At 36.4% G+C, this 15,739-nt stretch overlaps 1 protein-coding gene across 1 annotated transcript in view; it reads left to right on the top strand.

Moving 5' to 3' along the window:
- Positions 1-15,390, top strand: part of LOC108724751 (platelet endothelial cell adhesion molecule) — a 155,252-nt gene extending 139,862 nt beyond the window's left edge. The window contains exons 5-6 of the mRNA XM_018451349.1: positions 984-1,182; positions 13,017-15,390. Of these exons, the coding sequence (XP_018306851.1) occupies positions 984-1,182; positions 13,017-13,102 (285 nt within the window). The 3' untranslated portion in view covers positions 13,103-15,390. The remainder of the gene's footprint in view (positions 1-983; positions 1,183-13,016) is intronic.
- The last annotated feature ends 349 nt before the right edge of the window (positions 15,391-15,739 follow it).

Below are 15,739 nucleotides of genomic sequence, written 5' to 3'. Positions count from 1 at the left end.
TCGCAACAACTATCTTCTAGAAGCATGTTGGCATCAGGTGCACATATAACACTTTGAATCGAGAATTATGTTATTACTGAGATTATTATCACTTAAGAAACTATTAAGCAGAAGATTATTACGGTTTAACTGATATTTGAATAGAAAATAAATAAATATATTTAAAAAGTAATTAAATAAGAGAGTAAATAATTTTATCAAAATTGTTTCAGCTTTTATTGCTGAATTATTTATTATATAAAAAGTCGTGACTAATGTGTCTTCGAAGGATATTTACTTTTTCTATACCTATACCAATTACAATTTTTTAATATGAAATACTTTATAAAGATTAGATTTTGTAAAACATATGTAATATCAGAGAGAGACAACCTATATCTACATCAATCTGTCGTCGCCTACATCGATAAAAGTTTAGACAAACTTCTTACAATTCACTTACAAATCATTCTACCGTACGATTTACTCGAATAACTTACTTTCGATGCTATCACGACTTTCGCGACGATAATGATCCATTAAGAAAGCCGGAACTCGGCCATTCCGGCCAATACTTTCGACAGGCTCGCTCTTTGCCTCCGCGACTTGACAAGAAGCGATTTCACGCAAGAAGAAAAAAAGGGGAATGGAAGGACATTAATCGGGAGAACACGATGGCAGAAACGTTAGCGGGTCCTCTAACTTTCCATCGAAGTGGAAACCCTCGTCTTTAGCGTGGTACGACGTTGAACGTGCAGGATGACGAAAAGGCGGGATGGGAGGGACAGGGCAGGGAATTCACCTCCTTCCGATTCCGGATGAACGGATTTCATTGAAAGCAGATTTACATTTCCTCTTCTCTCTCTCTCTCTCTCTCGCGCGCGCGCGCGTTCTCTCTATATACGGTACCCTTACCGTAGCCGTCTTACCTACCCTTTAGCGTTCGCGAATTCTTTTTCTCATGACGTTCACACGTTCTCCAACTCACGCTTGATTTGTTGCAGTTGGAGACGACCACGAGGCAACAGCGGACGAAGGAAGATGAGGGAACGCAGTGGAGCGAGATCAGTCTCACCCTTCAGCCGTTCCATTACACGAACGGTCGTTTGAATCTACGTTGCACCGCGGAGATACCTGGCATCTACACAAAGCAAAGCGAACTCCATCTCCTTTCGGGTATGAGCGAACCCGTGCCTGAAAGAGGTAACTATAAAAATTCTATTTCTATTTGTTCCATATTGATCTAAAAACTATCGATCTTATATTACGTCCTATAAATTGCTTTTTACTTTGGATTCGACTTCACAATTCGAGAGAATTTCTACGATAACGAATACATATCGTTATATTTAGTCCAATCAAGTCGAATGACATAACATAAATGTCATTACGTTAAAATGGAAAAAGTTTTGAAAATTTTGCATATAATTTATGACTTTAATATTTCTCTGAAACTTTTTTGAGTTTAATACTCAACACTTGTATATTACGTCATTGTATTCAATTTGTCTAGCTAACTTGAATGATAATTCGAATTAAACTTCGAACGTAGCGAATATTCAAGATTAGCGCACATTGGATCAAATCCGTTTAGTTCAAGTTAGATTATGTTCGATTAGAATTAGATCAGGTTTCTCGGTCTACAATATCTCTATAGACAACCTCGTTAGCAAGTGTCTAGAATATCCTTTGTAACGTGTTGATAGTTATACCAAACTTAGTAGCGATGTTTTAACAGAAAAAATTATTAGGCGGGAATATGATAATGACCAGATAATTGCTTTTTCGTGCTTTTCGTGATTCATGACTTGATCTCGATGATTCTACGATCAACCAACACACGCTCGGGCTAACCGAGTCGAGATTAGTCGGTCGGTCGCACAGACTAATAAATTCTGAGAGCAGGGTCCACCCACTCGAAATCGGTAAGGAAGCCTCCGGTGCACGCTGCACTCGCTTTCCTGCACGCGACGTCGACGAGATTTAATTGAGCGGCCACGGGTATAACCTACGCTCCCATTACCTTCCGGCCGGCTGACCCGTCCTTTCACCCTTTGCCCGGTGTACCCGCCGGCGTTCCAACTTTCATCGCCAAGTATACGTGCCGAGTCGCTAGTGCGATTCCGATGATTTCACCGTTCTCCCTGTGGATCCTACGTGGATGCAAAATAATTCACGAGTCACATAGTCTGGATAGGTCGAACATACAGATTTACAAAATAGTACTTCGAATTAAAAAAAAGAAAAAGTCGCGTTTGTCGTACATTTCTGAAAATGTCAACATTGCTTAAAAAGTTTAAGTTTTTTAATTTTTTTATTGTTTTTTTTATAGAGATTATTTCCTATGAAGATATTATTTTAATGACGGAACAAAACTCGCAACTATGGATTATGTATAATACAGCCCATCTTAGATAATTCTTCTATTCTATAATTTGTTAATTATTCATTGATTCTTTACAAAAAGCATTTATTTTTCAGCGGTATAACTAAGTAAAATTTTTGGTTTAAATACTTTTTCATATAACGTATCTTTTAAAACGTAGTTACACGTAGTTTACAAGTATAATATAATTTTAACAAATTCTGTTACTATCCTGTATTTTACAATCCTGTATCATGCGCCGAGAACTAGTTAAAGCCTAGCTTTGAATCTGCAGCAATGTATACCAATAGATTGCATTGATGCAATGCACGTTACCAGTGTCCCCATTGGCAACCCCAATTTTATGATCACATTCGTACCTCGCGGAATCGAAAAGTATCGTCCGCCGATAATCTATATCCTGGTGTTTTGAATCTGGCTCTCCAATGGATTCTGCTCAAAATACGGGTGATTGGATACTTCCGTTCGCCCGACGGTTGGGAAAATACCTAGTGGATTTTTGCGTATTGTGCAATTCGTCCTGGAAAAACAGGACGAATACGTAAGCCCCATTGTACGCCATTTTTTGCCCATTGTATATCTTGCTTATGATACGATATTCCCTGCTTTTAGAAAAAACAAACAGCGCTGTATGTGAATCCTATTGTTTGCTATTATGTACCATATTGTATGTAGTTTATTGGCTAATAAATGGCATATTCCATTTTTCACTATTGCACGATCAGATAGTATTTACAATAAATTGATACGATCTGCCAAAGTCTAGGCTTTTATTTTATATTGAGCATCTTTTTTCTTTCTAAATGTTACTCTTTTGATTAAATATATCTGAAACGTTCGGATCCTTTTGTTGAACATTTTATTTTATTTCATAAAATGTAATATCGCTTTTATGTATTTCTGCACTTCATGTGGAAAGATTGAAATTAAATTATCAATTTCTTAAGAAAAATATTTGAAAAATTTCTTAAATTAGCGAAACTGCCAATAGAAAAAAACGCGAACACTAAAAATATTAAGATCAGTTCAACACACTAAAATGATCAAAGAATTCGTATGTGAAACGTAGCGCGGGCGATTTGGAGCATTCGATAGAAATTTCAGAGATCTCGTTTTCACATTGCGAATGTAAGCTTTCGTACGCGAAGAGATATAAAGTATTTGCGCTCGATGCAATATGAAAGAGGAATGTGGCCCATAGATTTTTTAGTGATTTTCTTCTGCTGAAGTGAACTGAAGTTTAATATGTGAAACGCGATGCAAAGTAGATGGATGACTTGAAGAAATGGTTGGCAGATGTTGTCGTGGACCGGTATGAAGAATGTTCATGAATTCGCCGACATAGTGATGCCTCGGAAAACTTCTTATCGTAACGTTGGACAATGCTGGCGAACATGACATGTAACGCGTGCGCTGCTTTAATGCATTGAATTGATAAACTCGCGTTATTTCGATATAGCCAATCAACTATGCAGTGGTAAACCAGAGTTATTCCGAGATAGGTAATCAACTATGCTGCGGTAAACCGAAATATCACACGTAATACGAAGCTGAAGTACACACAATATTACAGCATCCATTGTTAACGACGTATTGTCTATCGGTTGCCTTAAGTTATACTATTCTCCGCAATCCTTCCGAAAATGTTTCTCGTAAGTTAAATTTCAGACGAAATCCATTAGTCATGCTGATAAAAATTCCGTTGTCGACATCGATAAAACATTTTGACACACAATGTGGGGTAATCCCTTTTCCAACTGTCGAAGTATACGTACGTACATACGTACATTCGCAATTTGTGAAAATAAAGGAAAGCCATTTGTACGCGAAACAAAATTAACGCGCGCGCATTCAATTCCGTATACGGTTTGACCGGTTGCCAGCACAGCGTGAATTTAATAAATCGCAGAGGAACGCGCGCGCGGGGGAATGTGTATTGCGGAACATATAAAAATTTCGATTTTAGCACATAGCGGCATTTATCAAAGCTTGTACGCGCGAGTTAGATATGACGGTATCGTAATCACTTCTGCTAGGCTGTGTATTAGCCCCTTGACATTTTTCGTTAAATGTTATTCGCATCTGTCGACTCTCTGTATTGTTAAGCTACCGGAGCTCGGTTCACCTCATATTTGTTTATTTTGAAAAGGCCGGTGGTCTATATTCCGGCGCGGAAGCGGTACGTTCATTTTATTTTCAATGACGTTTGCCCGATAACATTTAATAAGCGCCGGTCGCATGCAGCATTCTATAAAAGACTGTGACATTTACAGAAAATAAAAGCGACCACAAAAATGGTATTTTCCGCTATGTTCGTTTTTTTTTTTCATTTGAATAGCTCGCGTTTGTATAGAATATCCGATTTATAATATGTAGCATTGGTATAACATAACACAATAGCATTATAAGCCCGCACGATATCACTAATTTGACACGATGTCATTTCAGTATGTATTTTTTATTCGATTATTTTATAATAGAAAACTAACTAGTTACATTAATAATGTAAAATCACGTGTTTTTCGTGTTTTTCTTGATTCTTTACACGGAAAAAACAATTTTGCTGAAGTATCTAAAAATTTAGTTCGATAGACAAACCTGAAAACAATTTTGTTGGATCATCAAAATAATTACGTACAAATCTCATGATGAGCAATACTGCAAAAAATTTTGATATTCTAACAACCAGTTTGAGTTCTACATAATTTTGATGGCCCAACAAAATTTCATTTCGGTTTTCAGATCTGTATCTAACCAAATTTTTAGATTCTTTAGTAAAACTTCTTTCCGTGTCCAATCATATTTTGCAAATAACAATTATGTTAATGCAACAAAATACTAAAATATGAAAGGTCGATTTAACGAGAAAAAAGTTAAAAAATTACAGTTATATTAAATGTAATTTTTCAACTTTTATTCTATTTTCTCGTTAATTCAACTGTCCCTCATTTTTTTATGCGTATTTCAATTGTATAAAAAGATTTTACTATCTATACAGTCAATTCGAAGAATATTCTCACCTGTAATTTCATCATTTTAGAATCCCCTTAATAATATTTAGAATTAAATATATTGTAATAAAATAATTGATACTTGCAAAGTTTATTTTATCACAGCTACATAATGCTGAAAATTTAATTTATCAAAACCGATAATGCTGATTTTATACTTGTTAATATTTTATATTTTTTAATTGGAGAAACACAAGCACGTTAAAAATGTAATCCGCAAATACGTTTGAAATAATCAATGTATAGTATCTAATAATAATCGATTCACTTAAATTCTACGATTAATGTTTGTTGGCATTTATTTCGCTTTTGAGTTACAAAGTCTACATTACATTTTTTAAACAAGAAATGCACTCGTCTCCCCGATATGATGTTATATAATATCCCCGTATGCATTGTGCGAGATTGTCTCTCCCCTGGAGAATTCGTTCTCGTGTAAAAAAACTCACATCGTGTATGCAGAAGTTCAACGGCGAACTGCTGCGGAAGTACCGTGGATTTCGATATACGCCGGTCCGACTCTCCCTTTTTCGCTTCCCACATGCGCCAATGGTGTGAGGTACGAAAGATTCGGTGCTTCGTTGGAGAAACTTACTCAGGACAAGACGTCGCGCCTCGCGGCGAAACTTCGGCTCTTCTGTCTCGTTTCCCTCTCGCTTCTTCGCCGAGTATCCTCTTCTCGACTCCTTTCCTCCCTGTACCCTTCTCTATTCTCCATCTATCGGCTCCACGAATTACCCAGGACGCTAATCTCACGTGTACGAACGAAACAAGAAGAAAGGGATTTTGAACATCGAGTCTCAGAGATGCAATCTCATCTACAGTCAAAGGTTACACCGCATGGTGAATCCATATGTATTTTGCGTTTGAGTACACACATAGAAATATATAGAATGATTTGAAGCAAACTGTAATTAAGAATAATTCTTCAACATTTCTCCACAAATTACTTTTTACAAATTGCTATTGAATATTTAATTCGCTTGTAATTAAATTCTTATTAACTTTTCATTTGAATAGTCCGTTTTATAATTCAACGCTGATATCCTACACAAAATCTTTTTAACAATTGTATTTTGACGAATATTTTTTGCAATTTATAAAAATTTCTTATTCACAAATACATTAAGATTCTTTAAGCTTCGATCATATTTCTTGATATATTGTCATAAAGTTATTCTTGTTATTTTAGCTTCTATGCTTGGTATTTAGGTCAAGTGCTCCTGAGACACCCTCTATACATGTCGCATGTATAATTTCGCGGCAGCCGAGGCCGGAAGCGTGGATCGTGGTAACGCAGGTATCCTGAGCTTTAAGAGTAGGTGTTATCAAGGCTTTGCATACCCGATTATCCGGCCCTTCTTGTTCCCATGTAAACGGCTAAGAGGAAAAAAAAACGTGCGCCGTTCCCCGATCGACTAACATCCTGGAAGACGACGCTTATCGGCTTCTCGGCTTCTCATGCAGAGTAGTCGCAGCCACCTCTCGTCAGATAGATAGGGAAATATCGCGCGCTGCGTGCAGGCAGCACCTGCGCGAAAGTCCAGGTGATTGATTGATCACTGACACTCGGTATTATTATTATTATTGAAAGTGTCATGTATGTTATCGTTTCAAGACCGATTAGGATAAATCTTTTCACCTTAAGCAACTTTTTTGCAATATTTTAATCAAATAATGTTATCTGACGATGAGTGGTAACATTTTGGAAAAAATTTACAGGAAAAAATATAATGCTCAAAAATATTTTCTAAAGAGATCCGAGATCGTTTCTAAAGAGATCAAGAGACGTTTATCGAAATCGTCATAAATCTTCACTCTCAAAGCAGTTGAGTTTTAACTAATAGGCGATATTGCGCCAAAGAGAAAGTCTGCGAAACAGATACATCCAAATCAAAATAGTATAGATACAGGAAATTTTCCTTAGCTGCGTTAAATCTGCGGAATTCTGTTCTCAAGTTGTACGCAAACCCATCTTCAGGTGTCTGAAATTTATTGGTTTATGTCGAACTTTACTGAGTTTCTGATTACTTGTGAATATCCGATTAGTTTCGAACGCCGGAAAATAAATGGATTACCATGACATGGAAAGTGAGAACTTTTCGATTAGAGCTTATTCTTTACGAAAATAATTTATTTGAAATATGTGCGTTGCGTAACCTGGGTGGAAATTACGACCTGGCGCTATATGGGACCCATCTAGTTTTCCACGAGTTAATGTAGGCGCTATATTGGAAGGCTAGCCTGGGGCTATACTGGGCGGTAACAGCAATAATGACCAGCCTCAATATTGGAAAATTGTCTAAATCCTGGTTCGCGAGGTGGTGCCGCTGAAATTTGAGAAAACTGTCTAGGCCTTGATCACGAGGCAGTGTGTTACCCCAAGATATTAAATCTGTCTAGTCGTTATCTAGGAAGGGACAGGGTAATCTAATTAGATTTAAAATAAATTTTAAACGCATATTGCGTCGTCTATAATTCACGGAGTAAGAAGTAAAAGTAAGAAATTGACCAATCACAGTCGATTGTGAGAAGAATACTGTCGTCAATATATTGACTGTGATTGGTCAATTTCTTATTCTTACTTTCTTACTTCATATTATTGAATAACACTAGTTATATTAAAAAATGGTTATTATCATGGTAGAAGTATAAGGGTATGCTTAATTAGTGGTAGACTATGTATCAAGCATATCGGCCAGTTCATTCGGCCAGCCTTCGGCTATATCCGAAGCGGTTCGTGTCAATGTAATATGGTCGCCATGTCGCCAACACATATGCAGCACACGACAAATAAATTTTGTAGTGCAAAGTCGAGTGATTTTACATTCAAAATATTGTGCGATTAAAGAATGCGGAAATTATCATCATAAGACAAAAAATGAATCGGATTGAAAGGAGTCGGAAAATTTTTCGGATTGAAAGGCATGCTTAAAAGCATACGTTCGAATTTCGCGCTTAATGATAACGTATGCTTGCTACATATTTTGATTGGACAGTGGGCGTGGCCATGCGCAAAAGCATACCCTTATACTTCTACCATGGTTATTATGATCCTGCCTCACTGGGCGCTAGCTAGCCCTAGGCTAGTTTTCCCATCTTGGCACCCCAGCATAATTCTGTCTAGTGCCTAGATGAAATATTAGGTAGCATCCGCCTAGATTTTCGATACTGACGTGCCACGGATCTTTCTCACGGAGCCCAATATAGAACATTGAAACGCCCAGATGCATTTCCACTCGGGAAGTATCAAAATGTTTTCTATATAAATAATGTAATAATTTTGTATTTTCTATATTTGTATATGTAATGTTATTATACATATATCATTCTTTATTCTACTGCACGATGCTCTCTATATATTATTTTTTTATAACAATTAATGTAGAATTTTAATTTTACTTACACTAATCATATAAATTAATAATGTAAAAGGATTTAATTTAATTAAGTACATTATTCATTATCTTGAAAAACGAATAATTTAAGGATACATTTTAACGTGTATGTTTATTATTATTGTACTAATACATTTTATAATTGGACAAGCGGATATGATATAACGAGCGAGCTCACAATATAACGAGAAGAAATTTCGGTCGTTACCGTATGCTTCTTACAAGAATAACTTTTGACGATTTTGCCACTGCATTGCGCTGAGATTTTCATGTATACGAGTGATAAAGTATGTATACAACTGAAACGCACCTCAGTTGTACTCTAAGTAAATCGTTTCCCCGTAACTTTCTGAGGACTCGTGTCACGAACTTACGAGCACCAGATCATGAAGTTGCCTGAAGAGTTTTTACATCAAGAACCCTCTGAATTTCGTCGCGGCCTAGACTTTTCAGGTCGTGGCGAACGAGTCTTTCAATCCCTCTCAAAAAGCTCTTACCGAAAATCCATGAATGATACCTCATAAGCTGTTCTTACGCACACGTCGCATTTATACATGCATACATGTGAAAAATCTGACTTCATGTTTGCGAGGTTTTGCGAAAGTTTTCCCTCTCTGTTTCCTTCGCCGTCGGACAATTTATTCCGCACGCATACTTTGTATAAATATTACAGGTATGTATATCTGGAGCAATTCTGTATAAGTCTATTTTACATTTATTTTATGCATATTCGCGCAAAATTAATACAAAGAGAAAGTGTGTATTACGTCTTCACATCGGATTTTCCCGATTATAAATTCTTTAGCAAACTTGGAACGGAATGGAAAATCAACTTTAAAATGGTCAAACAGCCTGCAGTTGAGAGAAACATTTCGGTATCCACGGAATATTCTGGTACATCAGTATTTCGTAGGATATTTAAATATGCATAAAAAAGTATTGCGTATGGCATTGCATGCGATATCAACCGTCAGAGATGATCAGATTATATGTTTTTTTTTTATGTTCGAGTGGAATATTTCAAAAGTAATATCAACGATCGCTATCTGGGATCCAGAGCGTTCGTGATTTTGCCATCGCATCGTTGGTAAAACTCTCATACATTTTGAGATAAATGTGATAGGAGCAGACTGAGGGAACGTAAACCTCGACGATTGATAAGCGACCAAAGGATTTTGGCTCTTCTCAATTTTCAAACCTGTCGGAGCTATATTCCACTTTAGTCCCTTTTACCGCTCGCCGCGCACCAACGTTGCCGCCGTTACAGAAATTCGTTCTCTTCTGCACCCGTAGTAATTTCATTTCGTTCACACCCGGTTTTCCGCGGGCGGCTGGTCGCTTGATTCGTACGTATTACTCCCTGGGCCGTGGTCGACAGAATTGTTTTTAGGAAATTGACTTTTCTATCCCCCCGACAGAAGGAACAATGCCCCGCGGAGGAAAATCCACTGACGTTCCACTTAATGGCACCACCCTCTCCCCTCATCGTCAGAGTTTCCATTCCAAAAGGGATTTCAACAGTTGACACGCCGCGCCCCGTCAGAGAGATTTAATCTCGAACAGGAAGAAAAATGTCGTTTTACGCGAAATCGCTCCCCAATAATCCTTTTATATATATATATATGTGTGTGTATATCATTTCAATCTATTTTAAATATAATCTTTTATCTGACCGAATTAAAGAAGGAACAAAAGCACGACCTTTTCTAAATCTTGTAAATTATTCCTAGAGAATAATGTGAAACAAAAATTACATTTATTTAAATCCCTTGCAAATTTATAGGTAATAGAATTTGATTCTCGATCTTTGATTATTGTTAAAAATCTTAAATTTTATTGCAAAACTTGGAATATATAAATTTGTTAGTATTACAAGTATAATAATAATTTGAATTTTGGCAAAATTTTGTTATATTTTTCTTTTTCCAATTTATTTTTTTCAATCACATTTTAAATCACATTTATTTATATCCTAGAATTTTTTAAACAAATCATCTATCATTAATTATGTCATATATGGAAAGCAAGTAAATTAAGTATGGTATTGTTAGATTATCATGTAAAATATACTGATACGGTAGAATATACTTTGAATTACAATAATATTCACACGTGGCATATCTGTCAACGTGTCAACATTAGAATGTCGGATGTTTACGTGCGCTTAGTTTTCACGTATTGTATTCATGATACTAATAATGTACAAACCGCACTAAAATCAACTGATTATCGGCGACCCATTTCTCGATGAATTTGATATCTATTCATCAGATTTCCTGCGCATTTCGTCGAACGAAGACATGTGTCATTATCATCGCTGTTATTGATTGTAGGCTTGTCGATTTTGAATGTCGCGCAGCATAATGATGACGTTTTAATGATACGAAATGTAATGCAGACCGTGTTTACCAATCAATAATCCGGCCATGCCAGGCACCATCATTCAACTCATCTATCTCATTTTTTACAATATACTTCGTGTGAATTTTCGTGTAATCATTTATCACAAAAAAAAGCTTTTCGCAAAAAAAAAGAATTAAGTTTCAACGAGGACGACACACGTGCCATCGTTCCGTGCAAATAGAGAATACGTAGCGCATATAAATTTTGCAAAAATACTAGAAATTCGAATGCATCATAGAGTTTGCGGTGAAATGTTCAACTTGGAAAAGCTTTTCCTTTTTTATTGGCTTTTTTTTTTTATTTTACAATATGATGAATAATAAAAATCATAATCTATTTTCAATGCATAGTTTTAATTTTAGATTGTTATAAGCGAATTCTGGGAAAGTATTAAAAAGCGATAATCTATTGAATTAGCTTTTTTAACTTTTATTTCAAGATACTATTTTATTTCTAAATGCTATGATGTTAAAAAATTTTACTATTTTTTTAGTGCAACTACATTGCACAACTTATAATTTTTTTTAAATATTAGTATCAATAAAATAGAATATAATTTCTAATATTTATGCAATATTTGAAAAAGCTGCAATATCACAACAAAATTTCAGTATATATTTTAAAAATTTGTGCATCTATTTACGTTATATAAATATTTTTTGATATAAAATCGCTATGTGCATTAGGTAATTCTTTTACTTTAGTATATTTATTTATTTGCACTCCGTTAAAAATTATCATATAATATTGTTAAAATTTGACTTTTTTTGTCTTTGGCTTGTAGAATGTTATTTCTTGAAGATTTTTGATCGCTTAATTTGAATCCGCGTTTAAAAAAATTCTATTACATCACATTTTTAGAAAAATGGAGTAACGTGGGCCAAAAAAATAATGATTTCGATCATATTTAGAACAGCATTGCGAATAAAAGAATTTAATTTAATTTTTTAATTTCGTCTTCACTATCTTAAAGTCTATGTTTTATCTTTAAAATAAATTTTTTTAGTTTCTGTACAATTTTTTAAGACTAAGTTGCGTTTAAAGTTAAGCATAACCCATATTCAAAACGCGCTTTTATGATATTAACGCGTATTTAGCATATAGTTCACGTATACTATAGAATTTCAGACATAAAAGCACATATTTATCGATAAAACGATTTTACACGTTCTAAATACAAGCTATCATGTATAGTTAGTGTCATTCTTAGTTCGCGCGTACTTTTATTTTTGTAGTTACATGATTTATGTTTCTTGAATTTGATATTCCAAAATTAGCGTGACAACTGCTATAGAAGATCATTCAGCCACGTTTTGGAGGCGATCTTTGTTATCCTCCTTTTTATATATTCTTTTTTATTTAACTTTTTTATTACTTTCAAGTAATTTTTACTACTTTCCAAGAAACATAAATTATGTAACTACAAAAATAAAATTGCGCGTGAACTAAGATATGACATTTACTAACTATATATAATGTACCTCGCTTCAAACCTACGTAACTTGGCCTTAAAAAAATCGAAAGTAAAAAAATAGCACTTTAAAATAGCGTAGAGACAAAATTAAAAAATAAAATTTTCTTACCCGCGCGCGCGGCAATACGTTTAAATATGACCAAAATTGTCATTTTTTGCTTATATTACTTCAGTTTTCTGGAAAATATGACGTGATGTTCTAGACAGTATCGTTTTTAGCATCAAAAAATCTATGGAAACGATACTTCGCAAGTCAAAGACAAAATCAATGCCAGACAATGTAACAATTAACATTCCAGAAACTACATTTGCCGTTTGACAGAATAACGAGAAATGGTAACTTTTCGTTTTAACATGTGTTGCAGTAACCTCAGAAAACGGAAGCGGCACGCACACGATGACGTTTGTGACAATACTCTGCCTGGGCACGCTCCATCTGCTTCTGAGATAGTCACGGCACGCCTGAGACCACGAAAAGGGAGCTCACGGGCGTCGCATGATAAATAGCACACTAGTCAGCGGGAGAAAGGGCTGGATGAAAAGACGATGGAGGCAGGGTTTAAGGACCGCGTATGGACGGCGCAGAAACAAATAATATTGTTAAATCATATATGACCATTAAGTTTTCTTTTTTTTTTCTTTCTAGTGGTTTAAATATTCTTCTTTTTCTCTGAACGGGTCGGGATCGTAAATTCTGCATGTTCCCCGTGTGCAATCGTTAATAACAGCGCGATGTTAATTTTTAGCTGGTGAACTATTTGAGCATTGCCATGATAATTAGAATCAAAAGGACACGACGCGTTTAATGTGATACATTTGTCGACCGTGAGATCGTCGATTGTGTTATCGTTACATATTTTACCACCGCGTCTTTTGTATAGTTCGTTATTTTGTAAGACGCGCCGGTACGCATGGATTGTTTCTCGCTTTTCGGTGGTATACGAACTGGATAAGAGATGGCGACGATACCAGCTAACGATCCCTGGACTGGATCGTGACCGATGGAGAGATAGGTAATTGGATAAAGGATCACCGTAGCCAAATCCGCTGTTAGGAGATTCACTGCCACGCGCTTCACAGCACGGAGAATCAGAGAAGCATAGCCAATTAGTCGCGTCCGATTACTGCTACGAAGCTCAATTTGACATTTGACGAATAATGAACAAAAGGGATTTGTCCAAGAGTAGAGTGACAGCGAGAAAAGAAGGGAAAGGATAGGACTTTGAAGTCGATTGCACGTATACATCTACAAGTGCTTGTACAGCCCGCTTCTGAAAGATTTGCGATCCTTGTTGTGAGAGAAAGAATGAGAGAGAGAGAGAGAGAAAAGAGTGAGAGAATGAGAGACATCTCTTCCGCTACCACTGACGAGAAGAGAGCCAAACCGTAGAGATCGCACAAAGGAAGAGACACGGATAAAGCGATGCGAAAAGTTTTCGCATACCGAAAGGAAAAAAGAGCGCGGACTCTCCGGTTCCGCGAAATCGTACCCTCCCTGTACTCCAGCAACAACGCACTCGATGCTCACTCGAATATCTTTCCGTTACACTCGCCAAGGATGGTGATTCGAGTCCATTGTTCAAAAGCTCCCGGGCTCGGTCGCGTAGGCGGATCAATGTCATGAATTTCGAAGCGAAGGGCTCTGGACGCGCACGCGGGATCAGAGACTACTGGCTCTCCTTTTTTTCCCCCCTTTTTTTTTGCTAAGTTCTCGTTTTTCACGTTTCACGTGTAAAACTACAAGAACAGCGTAGTTGCTGCTGTTGCTATTTCTGCTGCCGCGGAAGAACTCGGCCGTACACGAGTAGTTATGTACTTACATTGATTGTTAGCCTCCGACCGCGTACGATTTGTTCTCTAACGAGTTTGTTACTCGCTCTTTAATGATGCCGTGCCAAAGAAAAATATACTTCGATCGGTCTGTTCTATCTTCCGTATTTTTTTCCGTTCTATCTTCTGTATTTTTTTTATACGATAAGCATTCTCGTCATTGTTTTAACAATATCCCTCCTTGGACTTTGAAAACGTAATACTTTAACTGGATGGTGCGTTTTACCGATCTCTGATGGTATCGCGCCACTGAATTCTTGTGTTAAAGCTATAATATCTGCAGATATACGATGTCATCGGGCATATAATCTGGAGAAAGGTTTCGTTTCGAGATCGATTTATCGAAGGAGATAGAGGAGAAGCCGACGCATTGGAAAGGATGGCACGAACGTTACGTTTTTCATTCTCCCACCTCCTATCTCCTCTTTATTAAACGGACGATAAACTCCGTGGACGATTCCGCGCGTCTATAAGCTGGCTATATACGTGCAGCTTGTTCCTTCATCCTGAACACAGAAATCGTCCGTATTAACCCCTATTCCACCCTCGAAGAGAACGTCTCTTCTTCCTTTCTTTCCGCTTTCGTTCTCTTCCCGCGGCGCACACCACAGCATTTGGCACGCTCGCGACCGCTTACAAATCTTCGCGAAGTAATGCGTATCGGCGTGAAACTGCACGGAAGGCATCGCGTGGAACCACGACCCTTATTTCTCATGCAAGCGGATTCGCCGATTCCTGCCTGGTACCCTAAATCGTGCCAAATTGTAGGGATCGATGTCGAATGTGCTAATAATTTCGCATGGAAATCGATATTATCGATATTCTAGGACGGAGTGCGTTTTTGAAAGTTGTAGAATTAATAATTTATGGCGATAATCGTGAACGTTAAGTTTTAATTTGAATGCAGAAGCAGAGTGCATTACAATTTTTACAAATCGTGTTATAACATTTTGTTTTTAAATTTCCTTTTAAATTTATATACTTAGAACGTGATAAGTATTACTTTATAAATGAATGTGTCAAATGCGCTAATGGGTAATTTTATGGAAATTCTATTCGCGAATGAAGTATAATGTAGACGATCAAGTTTTTAAAAAACAGTTAATTTTTGCGAAGCTCGTTTTTGTAAATGGGTGTAAGTAAGATAAAAATCCGATTTACTATAGTTTTCTGATATCTCTAAAGAGAAGATACAACTTCTTTATATATAAGTTAGAAATAAGATAAATAGAAATATTTTTGTTAAATCTGGAATTTT

Source organism: Mycetomoellerius zeteki, unplaced genomic scaffold (assembly GCF_001594055.1).
Source record: "Mycetomoellerius zeteki isolate Tzet28-1 unplaced genomic scaffold, Tzet1.0 scaffold31, whole genome shotgun sequence".
Lineage (NCBI taxonomy): Eukaryota > Metazoa > Arthropoda > Insecta > Hymenoptera > Formicidae > Mycetomoellerius > Mycetomoellerius zeteki.
The sequence above is the reverse complement of the archived record's forward strand: the minus strand, read 5'-3'. Positions and strand labels throughout refer to the sequence as shown.